The sequence below is a fragment of the Sorex fumeus genome, unplaced genomic scaffold (genome assembly GCF_029834395.1).
Source record: "Sorex fumeus unplaced genomic scaffold, SorFum_2.1 ptg000218l, whole genome shotgun sequence".
NCBI lineage: Eukaryota > Metazoa > Chordata > Mammalia > Eulipotyphla > Soricidae > Sorex > Sorex fumeus.
This window is the reverse complement of record NW_026606275.1, coordinates 1,834,602-1,855,177: the sequence shown is the minus strand read 5'-3', so window position 1 is coordinate 1,855,177 and position 20,576 is coordinate 1,834,602. Positions and strand designations below refer to the sequence as shown.

The 20,576-nt window shown below is 63.9% G+C and overlaps 1 protein-coding gene across 1 annotated transcript; it reads left to right on the top strand.

The window, feature by feature from the left end:
• Nucleotides 1–787: 787 nt before the first annotated feature.
• MAK (male germ cell associated kinase) lies at nucleotides 788–19,295 on the top strand. The gene is made up of 13 exons (XM_056108529.1): nucleotides 788–902; nucleotides 2,902–2,956; nucleotides 3,383–3,504; nucleotides 4,743–4,822; nucleotides 5,739–5,871; nucleotides 6,209–6,380; nucleotides 7,202–7,369; nucleotides 10,246–10,496; nucleotides 13,206–13,379; nucleotides 13,487–13,644; nucleotides 14,654–14,785; nucleotides 17,254–17,373; nucleotides 19,144–19,295. The coding sequence occupies exons 1-13, from the start codon at nucleotides 802–804 to the stop codon at nucleotides 19,293–19,295; spliced, it is 1,818 nt and encodes a 605-aa protein (XP_055964504.1). The 5' UTR covers nucleotides 788–801.
• The last annotated feature ends 1,281 nt before the right edge of the window (nucleotides 19,296–20,576 follow it).

The following is a 20,576-nucleotide window of genomic DNA, read 5'->3' as shown; positions in this document are numbered from 1 at the left end:
AGAGTGTGTTGTGTGTGAGAGAGTGAGCGTGTGTGCGAGTGTGTGTGCGAGTGTGAGAGGGTGTGTCTGAGTGTGTGTGAGTATGTATATGTGTGAGTGTGTGTCTGAGAGAGTGTGTGTGAGAGAGATAGAGCGTTTTTGTGTATATGCTGAACCTCAGTTCAACAAGGTCAGCGGCTACCAACCCCCCCCACCCCCCATGACCCCTTCCAAATCCACAAAGCTCTGAAGTGATAACCCTGTGCAGACGTGACTGTCCTTCTAGCGGCACGCATGAACGGCGGTTTCTGTGGGCCGCCAGCAGCACGCGGTGCTGGTGAGACCGACCACTTCCCTGCAGGTTAACTTCTGGGAGAGGTTCTTCCAGAACAATCGGCTTTAGGGATGGAGGCCTAGCACAGGGGTTAAGGAGCTTGCCTTCCCTGCGGCCGACCCTGGTTCCGTCCCCGGCAGCAGCATGGGGTCCCCCGAACCCTGGCAGGAGTGACCCCAAGCCGAGAGCCAGGAGTAGCCCTGAGAGCTGGCGGGGGAGCGGGGTGGGGGGAGGGCGGTCAGGACGTTTGAAACCCTGATCCTGCTGACCGGGCTGACCGGGCTGACCGCCCTGCCGGGCCCCAGGAAGCCGAGGATGGAAGCTCGCCCGACTCCTCCCTCCGGCCTGTGACCTGCCCGCGACGAGCCCGGGAGGGCGCTGGATGCCGTCACGCCTGCCGCCTGTGTAGCCGCACCGGGAGCAGCGAGGAGCCGAGAGCCGAGAGCCGAGAGCCGGGGCACCAGCAGCGCGGCCACCGCGGGCGCGGGATGAACCGCTACACCACCATGCGGCAGCTGGGGGACGGCACGTACGGGAGCGTGCTGATGGGCAAGAGCAACGAGTCGGGGGAGCTGGTGGCCATCAAGAGGTGCGAGGGCAGGCGCCCACCCGTCCCCGTCCCCGTCCCCGATCCCTGTCGGAATCTGACTCCCGAAGAGGGGCCGGGTTCCCTCTGTGCCCCCGAGGTCAGCGGCAGTTGGAGGGGCCGGAGCAGAGTCCAGCAGGCGGCCCGCTTGCCTTGCGGGAGGCCAAACTGGGTTCGATTCCCCCCCCCCCCCCGCAGCCCTCCAGGAGTGTCCCTGAGCCTGAGGCAGGAGCAAGCCCCGAGCCCACTGGGTTGGCCCAAACCCCACCCACGCGGACAAACCAAGATTCAAAGCGGGGAGGAGCCCAGGCCAAAGGGGTCAGACCGGACCGGGCCCACGCACGATGACCGTGTCCGGCAGCAGGACTCTCAGGCAGCGTCAGGCTTCTGGCTGGCGGGAGCTTCCGGCCTTTCTGCCTCTCAGACCCTGAGGCCCAGATGCTGTGGGTCACTTGTCAAGGCCCTGGGGTTTGTGGGGCGGGCGGGGCCGAGTTCTGTGTGTTCCCTGCCTCACAGCCCGACACGGGCGAGACTGTCAGGGCTCAGCGGCCCCCTGTCCAGCCCGGCCCCTTCTACCCTGGAGACACAGCTGCTCGGAGCAGAAAGCCCGTTCTCTAAAACTCCTCCCGCCCGGGGGCTGAATCGGTTCTATACAGACGCCACCTCGGCTGGCCCGAGCAGAGGCCCCGTGTGTGGGACCCTTGAGTCCATCCCCGCAGCACACTCCCCAGGCCCCGTGGCCCCCTGTGCCGCCCGCAGCAATGACGCCCCCACCGCACCCCCACCAGTGGGTGGGACAGATGAGATGGTCAGGACAGATGCTTGGATTTTTTTTTTTCTTTTGGGACACACAGGGGTTACTCCTGGCTCTGCACTCAGGAGTTACTCCTGGTGGTGCTTAGGGGACCATATAGATGGGACGCTGGGAATCAAACCCAGGTCGGCCGTGTGCAAGGCAGACGCCCTACCCGCTGTGCTATCTCTCCAGCCCCGAGAGATGCTCAGATGACGGGGTTGCTCTTTGCTGACAGAGTCCCCAGTGGGCTTCTCACAGTGGTGGGGGGCTCAGTGGTAGAGGGAAGGACTGTCTCTCCAGTGTGTGAGGCCCAGGCACACACACACACACACACACACTCTCACATTCACACACTGACATGCACCCACCCACGCCCAAACTCACACACATACACATTCACACACATAGATACACAGATACACTCATACACACACATACCCACTCTCACACAGACACACTGACATGCGTCCATTCACACACACCCAGACCCACCCTCACTCACATATACATTCACGCATTCACACATATGCTCAAACACTCACACATACACACACTCAAATTCACACACACACGTTCTCATACACGCATACACAAACTCACTACACACACACATCCACAGACGCAGACCCACATACACATTCTCACAGACACGCATACATTGAAACTCACACTCACACAATATACACAGTCACATATACACTCACATGTATACTTTCATACCCACTATATACAAAAATCCACACTCATACACTCACACTCTCACACTCAAGCACATACACACACTGAAACTCATTCACTCTCACACACACTCACACGTACCCACACAAACACACCGTTACATTCACACACACACCCACACACATACTCTCACAAACTTACATGAATACACACGCTCTCATACAAACTCACACTTACACAACTCATACACGCGCGCACACACACACACACACGCACACAAAGGGTCTCTGGTCGAAGCGGGGGTCGTGACCCAGAACGGCCATGAGGTCTTCACTAGATGGGCGAGATTTCTTTTCCCACCAGGTAAGCGCCAGGCTGGCACGTTCTCTGGTTCAGAATGTGAGAACGCTGGAGGGGCCGGGCTCAGAAACGGCCCCACCCACGGGAAGGGCCGGGCATGGGAGGCAGGGGGCAGCTGACGGCCCTCGGACCCTGGCCCCAGCGCTGACTCCTGCCTTCCCGCTGCAGGATGAAGAGAAAGTTCTACTCCTGGGATGAGTGTATGAATCTGAGAGAAGTGAAGGTACGGCCGAGGGCAGGGCCTGTCCTGTTTGCGGGAGACACGGCCCGAGGCTCCCCCGAAGAGGTGCCGCCGTGTGATCGCCCGTGTGGCCGCGGCCCATGTGATCACGGCCCGTGTGACCGAGGCCCGTGTGATTGCAGCCTTTGTGATAAGGCTCGTGTGAGGGTGGCCAGTGTGACCGCGGCCCCTGTGACCGTGGCCCGTGTGACCATGGCTTGTCTTCCTTCTCTTCACACTGTGTGACAGGGACCTGGACGGGGCGGGCAGGGCAGGGTGGAGTGCGGGTGCGGGTGCCCTCGCGCCCGTGCTGGCTGCCGCCTACTGTCAGGGGCCTTCCCGGAACACGGATTCGGACCCGTGAGCTGCCAGCAGACCCGGGAGAGGCGGCGCTGCCCAGCGTCCTGACACGCCTTTGCTGTGTTACAGTCTCTGAAGAAACTTAATCATGCCAATGTGATTAAACTGAAAGAAGTTATCAGAGAAAACGACCATCTTTATTTTATATTTGAGTACATGAAAGAAAACCTCTATCAACTAATGAAAGACAGGTAGGTCTGTCCGGCAAACGGCGTTTCCCCCGGGCTCCCCGGAGACCCCGCAGGTGACAGCGGCAGGGTGGGGTTCCGAGTCAGCGCTCCCCTTGGCGGGGGTCCCGGCCTCCGACACACAGGACAGGTCACACGCGCTGTGAGCCCAAGGGTGGCCCTGGGTTCCGGAGTCGGTGAGGAAGTTGCCTGGGGTGGGCTCTGGGGAAGGTTGGGGCAGGCTGGCGCTGTCGGTCCTGATGAGAGCACCCGGTGCTGACCCGGGTTCCATGCCCGGCACCCCAGATGCCCCCTGAACCCTGCCAGGAGAGACCCCTGGGCAGACAGCCAGGAGTCAGCCCCGAGCACTGCCCGGGTGGCCCTCCCGCCGTGCTGAAGATGACGGTCACTGAGGGGTTCGGCCCTAAACGTCTCCACCCCGAGCCGAGGCCAGCGTTAGCGGAGCCTTGGCAGGGCCTGAGCCCGGGCTTCGGGGAAGCTGCCATGCGGCCCCGTCCTCACATGGGGCCTGGGGTGTGTGTGTGCTACATGGCAGAGTTTGAGCACGGGTTCGAAGACCCAGGGAATCAGCGCCCACTCTCTCCTGCTGCTGCTGAGTGAAGCAGTAGCTGGCGTCTGCCGGGTGATTGGAGCGTGTTCTTAGAAGTCGTCATCTGCGGCGCGTTTCTGTGTCCCGGCAGCCCCAGCACAGGGTGTCGTCGGAAGCCCCGCGACTTCTGTCCCTAAAACACGTGCCTGTGACTCAGACGTCACACTCGGCTTAGCGTTGCCCAGCTCCCCGGGTTCCACGTTCCTCTTGAGATTGATAAGGATTCAGCTACTGGGCTGGACTGATAACACAGCGGGGAGGGCGTTTGCCTTGCACGCGGCCGACCTGGGTTCGATCCCCACCGTCCCATAGGGTCCCCCGAGCACCGCCAGGGGTCATTCCTGAATGCAGAGCCAGGAGGAACCCCTGTGCATCACCAGGTGTGACCCAAAAAGCAAAAAAAATAAAATTTAGCTACTGAATGTTTAGATGATATATTCAGCCTAGGGTTTGAGTTCTCACTTTTTTGACCAAGCATCAAAACAACACTCTTAAGGTTCACGCTCAAACACAGGCCCCTGCCTCCCCAAGCCCCGGGTACGAGAGGACAGGGCTGGAGTCGGCACGAGGCGGCAGGGCAGGGCGCGGCCCTGGAGGGTGTGGGTGGGGCCGGGGCCGCCCTGCCTGACCGGGGACCGTTGCTCCTTCACAGAAACAAGCTGTTCCCCGAGTCGGTGATCAGGAACATCATGTACCAGATCCTGCAGGGGCTGGCCTTCATCCACAAGCACGGTAGGCCCCTGCCGTCACCCTTGGCTCACCATCGGGAGCGCGAGGGGACTCGCATGTTGTTAAGTGCCAGATAAATCTACCGCTGGCGTCTGGCATGGGCACACGGACACTGGCCTTTAGTGTTTTCAACAACCGTGGTGGGGAGTTAGGCCAAGAGCCAAAGTGTACAGTGCTCACCTTGCATGAGGGCGACCCCAGTGCAAACCCCGGGTCCCCGGCGCCCACCAGCGGCGACCCCTGAGCAGAAGAAAGCCCCGAGCACTGCAGCTGCGGCCCAAACGCCGAAAAGGGAAGAAAGGATCCTTGGGCCCCCAGCCCCCTCAGCCGCCCTCCCGGGAAAGAGCCAGGGCCGGGGCCTCTGCCAGGCTGCCCTCCCCTCCGGGAGGGACCAGTGAAAGCAGCGAGCAGGGCCCTGGGCAGCTGAGTGCTCGGCCAACCAAGCTTTTCGTCTCACCAGGGGTGGGGACTGGTGGTGGTTCCTGTCCTGTCCTGCAAACGAGGGAAGGTGGGGGCTGGAGAGACAGCCCAGCGGGGAGGGCGTTTGCCTTGCACGCGGCCGACCCGGGTTCAATCCCAGCATCCCAAAGGTTCCCTGAGCACCGTCAGGGGTCATTCCTGAATGCAGAGCCAGGAGTGACCCCTGAGCATCACCAGGTGTGACCCAAAAGGGAAAAAACAAAAACAAAAACAAAAACAAGGGCAGGTGAAGTGGACAGTTCTCGGCCACTCGAGCTGCCGGGGCCTCCTGGCAGGCGTCGGGTGGGCAGCAGCCCCCGCCCCCAGCCCCTTCTCAGGCGCGAGACAGGCTCCGCGCCCCCAGGTTCACGCTCCGAACTCTGACGCGGCTTGGCTGGGTTGTGTTCCTAGCAGGCGTGTCTCGCATGACCATTCACTGTCTCTCCTCTACACGACCAAGGTTTCTTCCATAGGGACATGAAACCAGAAAACTTGCTGTGCATGGGGCCAGAACTTGTGAAAATCGCCGATTTCGGACTCGCCAGAGAACTCCGGTCGCAGCCGCCGTACACGGATTACGTGTCCACCAGATGGTGAGCGCCCGGCCCGGAGCCCGCGTGGACCCCCCCCACCCAGTTTGTCTCGGAAGAGAGGGCGGGTCTGTGACTCCGGGAGGGAGGAGGGAAGGGTGGCGAGAGCGGGACTCGGATCTCACCCGCGCGACCTCACCCGCACACTCACACTCCCCCAGAGCATCCCCGCTGCTGCTTGGTGCAGGGGTCATGCCCAAACACCCCCCTGGTGCCTCGGTCCCTCGCGCTGTGTCGGGAGCGCCCGTGGTGTTGGCCTCGGCTTGCGACGGGGTTGGGGCCCCCAGCCGAGTGCCCGGCTCCGCGCACAGCGTCCGCCCGCCCGCCCGCCCGCCCGCAGGTACCGCGCGCCCGAGGTGCTCCTGCGCTCCTCGGCCTACAGCTCCCCCATCGACGTGTGGGCCGTGGGCAGCATCATGGCCGAGCTCTACACCTTCCGGCCGCTCTTCCCAGGGACCAGCGAGGTGGACGAGATCTTCAAGATTTGCCAAGTCCTCGGGACCCCCCGAAAAGTGAGTCAGGGCCGGGCTGTCCGAGGCGGGGGCTCCATGGGGGGCCCCTCACTGCCCACCCGCCCCACGTCCACACGGGCCCGTGGGTGGGCCGGTTGGCGGCCGATTCTCCAGGGCCCGGGTTTGCTGCTTCCCCCACCCCACGGGCGAGTCCTGCAAACTGAGGGAGAGAGGTGCCATGGCAGGGACACTCGCCGCCACGTCCACGCTGGGGCCGGGATGGAGCCCAACCCCCCATCCCCCACCTCCGGGTGCCTGCTGGGCCCTTCCAGGCTGTTCCATCTCCGCCCGGGCAGCTCCAGCCGGGGCTCGTCTCTGGGACTGAGATCTCGTAGCCCTCCCCACATGCTCCTTCTGAGGCCACTGACCGCGTTTCAGCCTGTCCACAGCCTCACCACAGCCCCGTGACCAACGCTGAGCAGTGGGCGCAGCTTCCGAACCCGGGCAGCAGCGGGCTGGTCCCCACGCGGACATGGCCACTCAGCACCAGCCTGTACCAAGAGCCCGTCCTGGGGTCCAGTCTCCCACTCGAGCAGGGCCCAGCGCAGGGGCCGGGAGAGGACAGGCAGGAGGGGGCTTGCTGTGCACGCGCCCACCCAGCTCCATCCCACCAGTGCCCAGAGCGACCCTGGAGCAGAGCCAGGAGTAGGCCCTGAGCCCCCCAAAGACCCAAACACCGCACGGAGGCGTCGCCGTTCTGAACTACCTTAAAGCCCTTCTCGGGGGCACATACTGGCGTTTCATTGGCATCTGTGTGTGTGTTATGTGACCGTTACTAACTCAGAATGACGCCCCCCCTCTCCAATGTAACCTGAAAACAGAGCGACTGGCCGGAGGGCTACCAGCTGGCGTCCTCGATGAACTTCCGCTTCCCTCAGTGTGTCCCGATAAACCTGAAAACGCTGATTCCCAACGCCAGCCACGAGGCCATCCGGCTCATGACAGAGATGCTGAACTGGGACCCAAAGAAGCGGCCGACCGCCAGCCAGGTGGGGCAGACGGTTCCGCGTGGTGTCAGGGTGCTTGAGAGACAGCCGGCGGGTGGGGTTCCTGCGTGAGGTGCCGGGGGGATGGTGACGCTCCCACGAAGATGCGTCTCTTCTCAGAGTCCCAGCCAGAGAGCAGAGACGAAGGCGCCCAGTTCGCAAAATCAAAGGATGTTTGGCTCGGGACCCCGGGGAGTGCTGAGAGCCAGGCCAGTGGTTTTTCGGGTATCATGGCCCCGATAAAACCAGGCTGGAGAGACGGCACAGGGGGCAGGGCATTTGCCTGGCAGGGGGCCGACCTGAGTTCTGTCCCTGGCACCCCCTAGGGTCCCCCGAGCACCACCAGGAGTGATCCCTGAGTGCAGAGCCACGAGTCAGCCCTGAGCATCACCGGGTGTGACCCTAAAGTCAAAATACAAAACAAAAATAAAATAACGTCAGGAGCCCTGGGCAGGGGAGGCCCCATCTGTGGGGTCAGGCCCCGAAGGAGCACGAGAAGACGAGAGGAGGCTGGACTCATACTCGCCAGAGCGCAGCCACCGCGGGACCCGGGTTCCGGAGAGAAACCAGCCGGAGACGAGGGGGAAAATCGTGTCCCCAAACTTTGGGACCCGGCGAAATGGGCCTAGAGGGCTGGGACGACGGCAAGGGTGGTGTGAGGCCCGGAGGCAGGGCCGGGGACCCGGGCAGCAGCACTCCGGTGCTCCACTGGGCATGACCCCGGGCGACCCCCCGGGAGGAGCCCTGAGCATTGCCGGGTGGGACCCCAATCAACGAGGCGCGGCCCTGCAGGGGAGTTCGGGACAGGAATGGTGCCCTCCACCTGCCGGGCAGTTGGGGCCGCTGCCCGGGACAGCCGCCTTGGGTGCTGTGGAGGGGGCCGGGGCAGAGCGGCCTGGGCCCATGGCAGGGACTCGGAAGCTGTTTGCCCGCCAGAAGCGGGAGGTTTCTGGGGTGCTGAGTGATTTTTGTTTGTTTATTTTTTCTGAAAGGGGGAGGTAAGCCACACCAGTGTGGGAACTTCTGAGCTAAAGGAACTAGGAAAAGAATAAACAGGTCTCAGTGTTGGTGGGAGGGAAGAAAAGAAATACTAAAAACCAGGGCAAAACCTAAAGGATGGAGAGCGAGAGACGCTGGCAGGACCGTCGGCTGAGACGCTCGGGTTGACGGCCCTGCTCCGCGCAGCCTCACCCGCGACTCGGGGACGGAGCGGCGGGGGCGTCCACCCGAAGCGGCTCTCTGAGAGCTGTGTGTCCTCCACGCGCCCCACACCAGCACGCGTCCACTGGCTCCGATGGACTCTGAGCTGCAGCATCGGGGGCCTCTCGAGGGGTGCTCAGGGCCCTGGCCGCCCAGTGACTCTGGGCCGGCCCAGCGAGCAGAGTCTCAGGCCTGACGAGCTGCGGCCCAGGGTCACCTAGGGGTGCCTGCTGTGAGCTGGGCCGCACCCCTCCAGGCCCACATTCCCCCCTACCTCTCCTCCCTGCCATCTGCCCCTAGTGGCTACAGGTTACTGTGTTGTTTGGGGGCCACACTCGGCGATGCTTAGGGCTTACTCCTGGCTCTGTGCTCAGGGCTTACTCTTATCTCAGTGCTCAGAGGTTACTTCTGGCTCAGTGCTCAGAGATTACTCCTGGCCCAGTGCTCAGAGATTACTCCTGGCTCAGTGCTCAGAGGTTACTTCTGGCTCAGTGCTCAGAGATTACTCCTGGTGGTGTTTGAGGACCACTGGGGGGTGCCGGGGATCAAAGCTGGGTCGGCTGCATGCAAGGCAGGTGCCCCCACATACTGTCACTCCAGTTCCACTAGTTTATTTTGGTTTTGGCTACAGCCAGCTGTGCTCAGGGCTTACTCCTGGCTCTGTGCTCTGGGTCTCTCTTGCAGGCCTGGGGGCTGGGGGACCCTGAGTGCTGGGGACGGGACTGGGTCAGTCACATGAGGACAAGAGCCTGATGTCCATTCTAGCTCCGTGACCACATCAAACTCAGCCAGTGCTTAAGTTTTTAAATACAGTCTTTGCCTGGATATTCAGATCACAAGTGATTTTTTTTTTTTTTTTTTTTTTTGCTTTTTGAGCCATACCTGGCGTTGCTCAGGGGTTACTCCTGGCTCATGCACTCAGGAATTACTCCTGGTGGTGCATGGGGGACCATATGGGATGCTGGGAATCGAACCCGGGTCGGTCATGGTGGCTGCGTGCAAGGCAAACGCCCTCCCCGCTGTGCTATCGCTCCAGCCCCCACAAGTGATTTTTCAAAAAAATCCCTGCAAATTATACTTCCCACCAAGTATTCCACTAATTTCTTTAAAAAAATATTATTATTATTATTACACTTTTTGGGTCACACCCAGTGATGCTCAGGGGTCACTCCTGGCTCTGCACTCAGAAATTATTCGTGACGGTGCTCAGGGGACCATATGAGATGCTGGGGATCAAACCCGGGTCGGCCGTGTACAAGGCAAATGCCCTCCCCGCTGTGCTATCATTCCAACCCCTTCTTCTTCCTTTTTTTTTAACAAAATTTCTCACACTCTCCCTTTCCCCCGGCCGCCTCTCCGTCGGGCTCCTCTTGTCTGTCTGCAGTGCTGGGGCTCCACTGGTCACTCAGGGCACCTCCCTGCATGGCTGGGCAACATCTCCAGCCTGGTGACCCCCGGGAAACTGACCAGAGGGAAGCTGGATGCTCCCCGCTCTGGTGCTTGCTGGGCCAGAGACAGTGGCTTGGCCAGTGTCCACTAGTGGCTTCTGGGGACAGGACAGCGGGGAGGGCGGGTTTGATCCTCCGAGCCCCCCCAGGCGCGGGTGAGCGCCCACCCTGTCCCTGCGCCCACAGCCACTGGAGCCCGTGCTGAGCGCCGCCCTGTCCCCCCGCCCGCAGGCTCTGAAGCACCCCTATTTTCAAGTGGGCCAAGTGCTGGGCTCTGCCGTCCACCATCTCGAGTCGAAACAGCCTGCGAGCAGGGCGGGGCACCCACCAGGACCCAAGGCTCCGCCCGGCGCCAAGGACCCCGTGGACCCCCTGCCCCTGCAGCCCGCCCACCTGCTGCCCCACGGCCCCGGCCAGGCCGTGCCCAAGCCGCACGCGTCACAGAAGCCGCCGTCGCCGCCGCTGCTCCCGCACATCATCAGGCAGGGGCCCGAGGTAGGTCCCCCCGGGAAGTGGGGGGATGCGAGGGGGGGGCCTCCACTCCCGGTTACCGCAACGCTCCCGTTGGCACCAGAGAAATGGAAATTCCGGCAGGGCCGATGAGGAAGGTTTCAGAGCAGGCAAGCTGACTCTCCTCTCATCCTTGCGGGTGCTCAGGGCCGACTCCTGGCTCAGTGCTCAGGGATCTCTCCTCTGCGGTCCTGGGATGGGGCCTGGGCCGGCTGTGTGCCAGGCCGGCGCCTTATTGCTCTGCCGTCTCTGCTCCCCCCGACTTGAACTGCCACTGAGATGCCGAAGGTGCAGAGCAGGAGCCGAGAGAACGTGGCCCCCGAGAAGCCCGAACCCTAACCTGGAGGGTCCCGACAGGCGGCACCTCTGGGTGGGAGGAGCGCGTGACCTGTTCCCCGGCACCGTTGGGCGCGCTCAGGGAGTTTGTCACGGCTCCCGGTGGCCTGGGTCCTTCCAAGTGTGGCGTTTAGGGCCAGTCAGGCTGTGCAGAACGTGGCCCCGGCCCCTCCCAGGAACCATGGGCCGCGAGCCCTGCCCTGTCCTCCCCCAGGACTTGGGCATTGGCTCCCGCTGTCTGTCTGGGGCAGGGCCGGCCAGCCCAGGACTGCGTGGTGCTCAGCGCCGGCTGGGTCCCGGCACTCTGTGCTTCTCAGGCAGGGAAGAGGGGTGGGGGAGTGCGTCCCCGTCCGCTCAGAGCGTGGCCCTGGACCCAGCCAGGAAACAAGGCCGCGGGGGTGTGAGCCCCCAGCAGACTTAACCCTCCACTGTCGCGACTGACCTAGAGCCAGGCTGCCCGTGGCTCTCGTGGAACCTTCTAGAAAGGCAGCCCTTGTGCCGGCGTGACCTCATCCATGACAATGGGATGCCCTGTCCCCCCCTGTCCAGCACGGGGCTGATGTCAGATGTCCCCGGGGACCCCAGGAGGCTGTGCGGTTCTGGTGTTTCCCTGAGTGGCACATGAGACCCCCCGCCCACCCAGTGAGGCCCTGCGCTGGGTCTCAGCCCCGCTCCCACGCCCACTCCTGGGTCCGAGGCCTCCTGGATTGGCTGCTCTGCCCCGCGCCGACCCATTTAGTAGTTGGGTTTTTGTTCCTGAATTCTGGGTTTGATGGCCGGTGGCCGGGCAGCTCAGACCTCAGACTCGGGGCCACTGGGGCAGGTCCCGCGGGGCTGCACGTCCTGCCCGCTGGGGTCCCTCCCCGACGGCTGCGGTCACTGGCACGGCCTCCTGCCCAGGGACCTTGGCAGGCCAGCTTGCTCCGGATGCCCCGGTGGCACTGGGCAGACCGTAGGGGGCCAGTGAAAGCTCCGGTCACTCGCAGCCACGCCCAGCCTCGGCCCCAAGCCTCTCTCAGCAACCCCGCAATCTCTGCCCCTCCCGTGCCAAAGCTGTCCACACTGCATCGCCCACCCTCTGCTCGGCCTGGAGGGCTTCCCTCTGCCCCTCACTTCCTCACCTCAGCACCACGCTGGCCCGTCCAGCCCTGGGCCAGTGCAGCCCTGCTTCCTTCTCCTGTCAAAGAGTCTGGCTTGTTGGGGCCGGAGAGATGTACGGGGGGGGGGGGGGGGCGGGGGGGGAGGGGTGCTGGCTGTGCATGGGGCCGACCAGGGTTTGATTCCCCATATCGTCCCCCCAGTGATCCCTGAGCACTGAGCCAGGAGTAACCCTGAGCACGGCGGGGTGTGGCCCAGAAACCAAAGAACAGGAGTTTGGTTTGTTGTGAATGAAATCAGAAGCTCCCCAAAGTGACCCTTTGTCCACAGCCTCTGCCACAGACGGGCCCTGAGTGGGGGGTGGGCCCCAGGGTGCTGGTCCCATCCCAGCGCCCCTCCTGCGCGAACACCCCCCAGAGCTGCTTGCGAGGCCCCCTTCTAGAAGGGGACCGTCGCGTTGGAAAACGGACTTCACAGATGCCATAGAACTCCACGTGAGGAGAGGCGGAGGCTTGGGGGTCGGGGAGACCCCCCGCCTGAGGGGTCTCAGACGGCTCCGGCCCGGCCCACACCCACAGCCCCGCCCACATTCACACCGAGGCCCCGCCCACACCCAAGCCCCTCCCACTCCCACACTATGGCCACACCCGCTCCTGCCCCGCCCACACCCGCGGCCACGCCCACACGCTATGGCCACGCCCACACCCAGGTTGCCTCCACTCCTGGCCCCGCCCCCACCCAAGGCCCCGCCCACACACCCGCCCACCCTCGCAGGCCCCGCCCACGCCCACGGCCCCGCCCACATTCACACTGAGGCCCCGCCCACACCCAAGCCCCTCCCGCTCCCACACTATGGCCACACCCACATCCACCCCTGCCCCGCCCACACTCGCGGCCCCGCCCACAACAAAGCCACGCCCACACCCAGGCCCCATCCCCTCCTGACCCCGCCCCCACCCAAGGCCCCGCCCACACGCCCGCCCACCCTCGCAGGCCCCGCCCACACCCAAGCCCCTCCCACTCTCACACCATGGCCACACCCACTCATGCCCCGCCCACACCCGCGGCCACGCCCACACGCTATGGCCACGCCCACACCCAGGTTACCTCCCTCCTGGCCCCGCCCCCACCCAAGGCCCCGCCCACACGCCCGCCCACCCTCGCGGGCCCCCGCCCACGCCCACGGCCCCCGTTCTGTCCACCCGCTGGCCAGCCCCCGGCCCCCCTGACTGTCCCCCCGCCCGCAGAAGCCGACCAGCACCCAGGGCCACAGAAGCGGCCGGCGGCGGTGGGGCCAGGCCGTGCTCAAGTCCGGGGACAGCTGGGACCCCCCCGGAGGACGAGGACGCGGGCGCCTCCCACTCCAAGAAGCCCAGCCTGGGCGCGGGCAGGGGGCCGCGGCGGCGAGACTCGCCCTTCCGGTGAGCGCGGGCGGGGTCTGGGCGCGGTGGGCTCCCGGCTCGGTGCTCGGCCGGGGCGCGGGCGGGCGGGCGGGGTCCCCGCCGTGACGCGCCTTCTGTCCCCCGAGGCCTCCAGAGTCGGGCCCCCTGGGCAGCGCGGTCCGCCCGAGGGACAGCAAGGACGAGCCCCCCGCCGGGCTGCTGCAGGCGGACCCCCCGCCGGCCGCGACCCCCGCGGTCTCCACGGCCAAGCAGTACTACCTGAAGCAGTCGCGGTACCTTCCCGGTAAGCGGGGGGGGGGCGGCCACGCGGGACGGTGCCCCCCGCCCCACGTCCCGCGCCCGGGAGAGGGCCCACCGCCCCGCGCAGCCCCACCCAGGTCTGAGCCGGGCGGTGCTGGGACCCACTCGGGCGCGGAGGCAGAGGGAGGCAGACGGTGGGGTGAGGCGGGCCGCAGGGGCCGGCAGCCACAGCCCGGCTGAGCGCTGGACGCCCAGGGTAGGCCAGCCGGACGCGGGCCACGGGCCACAGGAGGGCACAACCCCAGGCGGGAGGGCTGCGGGGTCCCGGGGAGGCAGGGGTGCGGGGCCGCGGAGACGGGGCAGCTCTAGGGGCTCGAGCGGAGCCTGGGGGCCGGCACAGACCCCCGCGGCAAAGTCCAGTTTGAGGACAGTGGACACGGCTGGGGTCTGTGACTCCCCGGGGTTAAAGCAGTGGCCGGGGACTAGCCCGGGCTGCCGAGAGCCCCATGTCGGGGGCAGCCGGGGCCTCGTTCTGTCGGGCTGCCCCCCGCTCCCAGCCGCCACCTCATGCTTACCGGTCACCTAGCCAGTGAGGTCCCACCCGGTCACTCCTCCTGGTGTCCATCAACCCCCCCCCCGTGTCCATCTCATGGTGAGGGTCTGCCGGGTGGGTCTGGTCACTCGGTCCGGGAGGAGTGTGACCGTCAGGCTGTGACCGGGACTGTGACTGTCAGGCTGACCAGGGGGAGTGAGCATCAGGCTGCGACCGGGAGGAGTGTGACCGTCAGACTGACCAGGAGGAGTGACCATCAGGCTGTGACCATCAGGAGTGTGACCGTCAGGCCGTGACCAGGGAGTGTGACTGTCAGGCGGACAGGGAGGATTGTGACCGTCAGACTGTGACCGCCAGGAGTGTGACCGCCAGGCTGACTGGGAGGAGTGACCGTCAGGCCGTGACCGGCCCCCACCCCCCTGTCTCAGCTCCGCTTCAGTTCCCAGATTCGTGCCTACACTCGGGCGCTCGCCGTGAAGTGACTGTTTTGTTCTTTCAGGTGTGAACCCCAAGAACGTGGCCCTGCTGACCAGCAGGAAGGACGTGCCCCCGGGCGCCTGGAAGGGCCGGCTGCTCCCCGAGTCGTTGGCGCCCATCCAGGCAGAGCTGGCCCTGCGCAGGGGCGACGTAGGTAAAGGCGCCCGCGACCGTGCTGGGTCCCCCGGGCCAGGTGGGGACGCCCACCCAGCCCAGAGCCTGGGCCGCCCCCCGGGACCCCCCGGGAGACGGGTAAGACCGTGTATGAGCCCCCGGCGTGTGTCTGCCCCTCGCCCGACCGGGCGGGACAGAGCTCTCTTCATTCCCGGCACCTCTGCGCGTGTTCACGGTCTCCCTGCTTCCAGCTAAGACCCTCAAAGGAAAAGGATCGCCCGGAAGCGGGACCCTGTCTGCGCCAGGGCAGTGGCAGCGTCCAGCCCCGCCCACAGCTGCCCCAGCCCACACGGGTCTGAGCCCTCCCGTCCCGTCTGTGCAGAGTTCCCCGTGGAACAGATGACACGTTGATTTAGCCTCAGAGAACAGAGTCGGGTCCTATAAATGAGTTTCCTCTTCTTTATGATTTTCTTTATAACTTTTTTTTTTCATTTTTAGTTTTCAGGCCCAGCAGTGGGCCACTTGCCTGGGTTTGAGTTGTAGCGTTGGGTTTGATCCCGGCATTCCCTATGGTCCCCCAGGAGTGATCCCTGAGCACAGAGCTGGCAGTGAGCCCAAAGCACAGAGCCGGGATTCACCCTGAGCACAGAACCGGGAGTGATCCCTGAGCACAGAACCAGGAGTCAGCCCTGAGCACAGAACTGGCAGTGAGCCCTGAGCACAGAGCTGGGAGTCACCCTGAGCACAGAACAGGGAGTGAGCTCTGAGCAATGCCAGATGTGGCACTCCCCTGTCACCTCCCCCCCCCCCCCCCCAGAAAAGGTAACAGGGTCTACTAAGATTTATTCATCTTAAGCCCCAGATAGGTTAAGTGGTTTTTTGGGGTTTTTTTTTTTGCTTTCTGGGTCACACCCAGTGATGCTTGGGGGTTACTCCTGGCTCTGCACTCAGGAGTTACTCCTGGCAGTGCTCGGGGGACAATATGGGATGCTGGGGATCGAACCCAGGTTGGCCGCATGCAAGGCAGACGCCCTCCCCGCTGTGCTATCGCTCCAGCCCCAGAGAGGTGAAGTTTTTAAAGTGAACTAGTTATAATTAAGTTTGGGCTTACAGAAAAGACTCCCTTTGTTGGTTTGCTTATGAGTTATGATTTTGTGAATATTTAATAACATGTTTTCTCTGCTTTTTTGGTGTGACAGTTGGGTAATTTTTGAAATTAGGGGCAACAGAGTTGCGTGCTGAGGTCTGTGTGAAAGACCCAGGGACTCACGTGCAGTTTCCCCGCGTACAAAGGGAACTTGCTCAAACATGTGTCCCTGCGTAAGGCACTAGACCACGTTGGGGTTCAGATTCCGTTGGCTCCACCCAACGGCCTGCGATCGCGGCCAGCTGGAAGCCACAGCAGGGGGGTGGCTCAGGCAGTGTCCCCACAGGAGGGGGCTGGCGTGCAGGGGTACGGCCAGCCGTCTGCACTCTGACTCGGCCCCTCTGGCTAAGGTAGGGACTCGCCTGGCAGTTCCGGGTATGGCGGGCATCGGGCTCTGCCAGGTTCCCTCTGGGCACTGCCCGGGAGGGCACGGCCGTGGCCTCGGTCAGGCTCTGCGCTTGTCCTCAGTCACGATGGCTTCCGGCCATCCAGCAGAGTCACTGGAGGGAACCCCAAGACCCCTGGTGACGCGTTCCCCAGGGCCGCACATGGGAGGTGAAAAGGCAGAGGCCCCCGGGACGCCCCCTCCAGCCCCCGGGACTCAGCATGCAGCTGCCCTATGTGACAAGGGGGCGTTGGTGAGGTGTTCTCACACGTCCACCCCCCCCCCCCCCCCGGAGCCGTGGGGCCAGTCCAGCGTACGAGGTCGCTGCAGGGGTGACAAGGCCCATGGCGCGTACAGTGGCCCTCGGCTGGGGCTGCTGGGCCCAGAGCTGCTGCCCCCATAGCCCCAGGAACAGGCTCTAGCCTGGTGACCCGTAGCCCAGGCAGGCTCAGCCCCTCTCTCCCGGGGGCTCCATCCACACCCCACCCTCTCCCGCCCCACACTCAGGCCTGATCCACTGCCCTTGTCTGTCCTGTGTCGCTTGGTGACACTTGGGGCGTGTGTCCCCTTCCCACTGTTTTCCCTCCTTGGCCCTGTGTGGGTCTCTCGCGTGTGCCAGCCCTGCCCTGCAGTGTCCCAAGGGGAGGTGCACTGGGGCCTCACGGGCAGGGTCCCTGCTGAGAGCACAGCACCGGCACAAGGGGCTGCTCCGAGGGGCGCTCTGGGCCGTGGCAGGCATCCCTGGGGGCTGGGTTTCCGTGGGATCCTCTGTTTGGCTGCGATGCTGTGGTGGGTGCGTCTCTGGGATCCGTGGATCGCCGTGATCCGTGGGTGGCTGGAAACTGGGGGTTGCAATGAAGGGTCACTGGGATCCGTGGGTCGCCGTGGGGGATGGGCGGGCTGCAGTGCGGGGCTCTGAGGCTGGGCAGGTCTGCGAGAGGCCCCCTCTGACGGGGACATTTCGATACGTCCCCAGGACACCTGAGCAGCCATGCCCCTTACAGCCAGTCGGGATATGTCCCTTCCTTCCTCAAGAAAGCAGTGGGCTCGGCCGGCCAGAGGATGCACCTGGCACCTCCCAGCGCGACGGCGTCAGGTAAGGGCAGCCGGGAGCCGGTGGCGTCCAGCCGGGCCCAGAGCCTGGGACGCAGGTCAGGCCTGGGCGGTTGCAGGAAGCCACGCGGGCCTGTGTGTGTGGTGGGGTCTCCTGGGGCACCAGGGACCTGGGCAAGGGACCCTCCCAGGCGGGGCACATGTTCGTCTTGGGGGGAGCCCCTGGCTCCTCCACCCCCGCAGACCTGGGGCGTGCGAGCCCATCTGGAAAGTTCCTTGACTCTTCTCTGAGGCGTTTCGGGCCGCCTGGAGCACCTTGCGCCTGCCGGAGCTGCCCACCCAGCCCCTCAGCCGCTGCCCCGTTCTCGGCAGCACGACCGGGAGTCCCATCGGGGCTCCCTGGCACCTTGGCGGCCTGCGGCCTGCTAACAGGCGGGACGGCAGAGCGCCGGGCCGAGGGGCTGCGGGCCGGGGAGGGGGGCTTCTCGCCGACCCCCCCCCTTCTCCACCCCACACGTTTCCGCGTCGACAGCAAATGCCCTGTGGTGACTGTTCCCTCTGCTTGTCAGGTCTCCACACAGACGGTGATAGGAGAAAAGGTAAAAAAAAGAAGTGACTCGCCCCCTCGCGTGGTCAGTGAGGCTTAGGAACCCCGTTCCCGTTGGGCAGGAAGTGCCTGCGCCCTCAGCCTCTGAGCCCGTCCCCACGGGAAGACCACGTAGGTCGTCACCAACGTCACCCACCCGACGCCTCCGGGAGCAAAGCCCACCCTGGGCTCCCGGCACCTCGTCACCGCCGGGAGCAGGAACCCACAGGCGAGGCCACCACCTCCCCGGCTCCGCCTTGCACGCGCGAGCCCCGAGCCTGGTCCCCAAACCCACACATGCCCCTCGCGAGAGCCCAGGGCCTGGCGTGGCACCGGCCGCCTTACGCAGGCACCCGAGGGCGGAGCCAAACCCTCCCCACGAACAGCCCAAGCCGGGCTGGTGTCCCCCAGAGCGAGTGTCCACCTCTGCAGCCCCTGCCTGCCCACGCCTGGACATCCCCGAGGCCGGGAGGGAAGGCCTTGGACTCCTGACCGTGCCCACAGAGCCGAGAACCCCAGAAGACCCCCCACACCATCCCACAGCACAAGCCCCAGAGGAAGGGCCAGCGGGAGAACGGGGCGGGTGGACCCGGGTCCGAGTGCTGCCCCGAGTGACGAGTGACACCGAACCCAGAGCCAGGGCTGATGTAGACCCCCAGGAGGGGCGGCCCCCAGCCGACTGCCAGGGCCTTCCCACAGCGTCCTCGGCAGCCGACGAGGAAAGTGGGAGCCCGAGCTCTGCAGATCCTGCTGCCTGGTCACAGAGGTGCAGGGTTGCGGCCACCCCAGGGGAGAAGGGAGCCGTCCTTCCGGGACAGGCAGGAACGCTGGGCGGAACTGACCCGGCCAACCCCGTGCGGTGGGTCGGCGCCAGCCTTGGCTGGTGGATCCGTGGCAGCTGTTTCTGTGGGTGGGGCCGTGGGACCACCCGGACGGGCTTTTCACAGCCCCCCAACACAGACGGCCCTGAACCGGGAGCTCTGTCCGTGGCTGACGACCCCGGTCGCCTGGTTGAATGTTGTCGTCGTCGTTTTTATTTTTAGCTAGATTTTTGATTTAATATGAATTTTTTACTATTAGAATTTTTACTTGAATTTATTTTTTTACCAAAAAACCCACCCCCGGCCACCCCAGGAATCTGGCGGAGAGCCCCCTCCCAGCGTCCCGTCCCCGGGCAGGCCCCTCCCGCGTGCCGTCGATGCTTAGTGCTGCTCCGGTCTCTTCCAGAATACGCCTGGGGCACCCAGCCCGGCCGGGTCTTCTCGGGACCCACCTGCCACCCCTCGGCCCAGAACCTGAGCCTCCTGCCCCGCGCCCCGCCCGTGTCCTCGGTGCACGGGAGGACAGACTGGATGGCCAAGTACGGCGGCCACCGCTAGGACCGGCCGGGAGCGCCACTCACGTCTCCTCTGCCCGCTTGGAAGCAGCGAGGCGGCGGCTGCAGGAAGCGCCAGACCGGCCCGTCGCCGTCCTTCCTGGACTCGTGGCCCCTCGCGCCCCGGCCGCAGCACGGATGCCCGGGCCGGACTCGACAAGTGTTCAATAAACTCGTTGCCAAAGTATCAAGTATTGGATCTACAAATCGGTCGGCCCCGGCACGACGGCCTGGCAGCTGCCTCTGGAGCGCGTGGGGGTCTCGTGCCCTCCGCCGGGCCAGGCCTGCTGGAAGCACCAGGGGCGCCCGGCTTGGTCCCCGCTAAGGCGCCACCACTTGGCAAAGGCAGAAAGACACGAACGCCCGTCCGCCTCCTCCCACCCTGGGGCCTCTTTCTGGCAGACGCGCCTCCGCCTGGCTTCCTTCAGTGGCTCCCGGTGGCACCTGCCGCAGGCACCCACCTGTGAACTCGGGGACGCAGGGAGGTGCTGCCTCTGGCCGTGCCCTGGACTCCGGCGACAGTCGCTCCTGCATCCGCACCGACGGGGCCGAAGGGCGCCGTGGACTCTGCCCGTTCTGGACTCCCTCTCTCCACCTCCTCTTCCTCCGAAACAGGCGTTTAAGTTAGATGACCAGCACTTAGGACAGCCTGAACCTGTGACTGGGCCGGGCCACTGCGACGGACATTCCTGTAAAGGGCAAAGTGACCCCCGGGGATGTCTGCTTTCATCACTCACTCATAAATGACTGTAACACACGCTATGCTACGGGGGGTCTCGGGGGCATGATGAAACGACCGTGGTGCCCTGTTTTTGTACAGGAACTCAGCTCACCTTATGAAAACGGTCCAACTCTAAAAGTAGAAGGGCTGGTAAGGGCCTTATGTATGTAGATATGTTTGTAGGTTTTAGTCTTAAAGCTAAACATTCCTGCGGCTGCACCTCCCGAAGAGATACTGTATCGATGTGGTTCCCTCTGTGGTTTCTTGACACTTTTTTTTGTAACATCATTTTATTGGCTAGATAATACCTTATAAATACATCAAAGCCGCTCTTCGATCAATCAATGGGAGTGGCTGGTTTGTTTTCGGATTTTTCTTAGCATAAATTGTACCCAAAATCGTCTTCATACTTAAACCTGGTGATTCTTCTACATCAGTCAGATCTAGACAAGACGGCAAATAGACGTCATTTTTTTTAAGGAGCTATTTTATTTATTTTTAATTCTTCACACTTTTTAACCTCGTACATGTCCTCCGAGGCCCGTCTGAAGCGGCAGTTCTGGT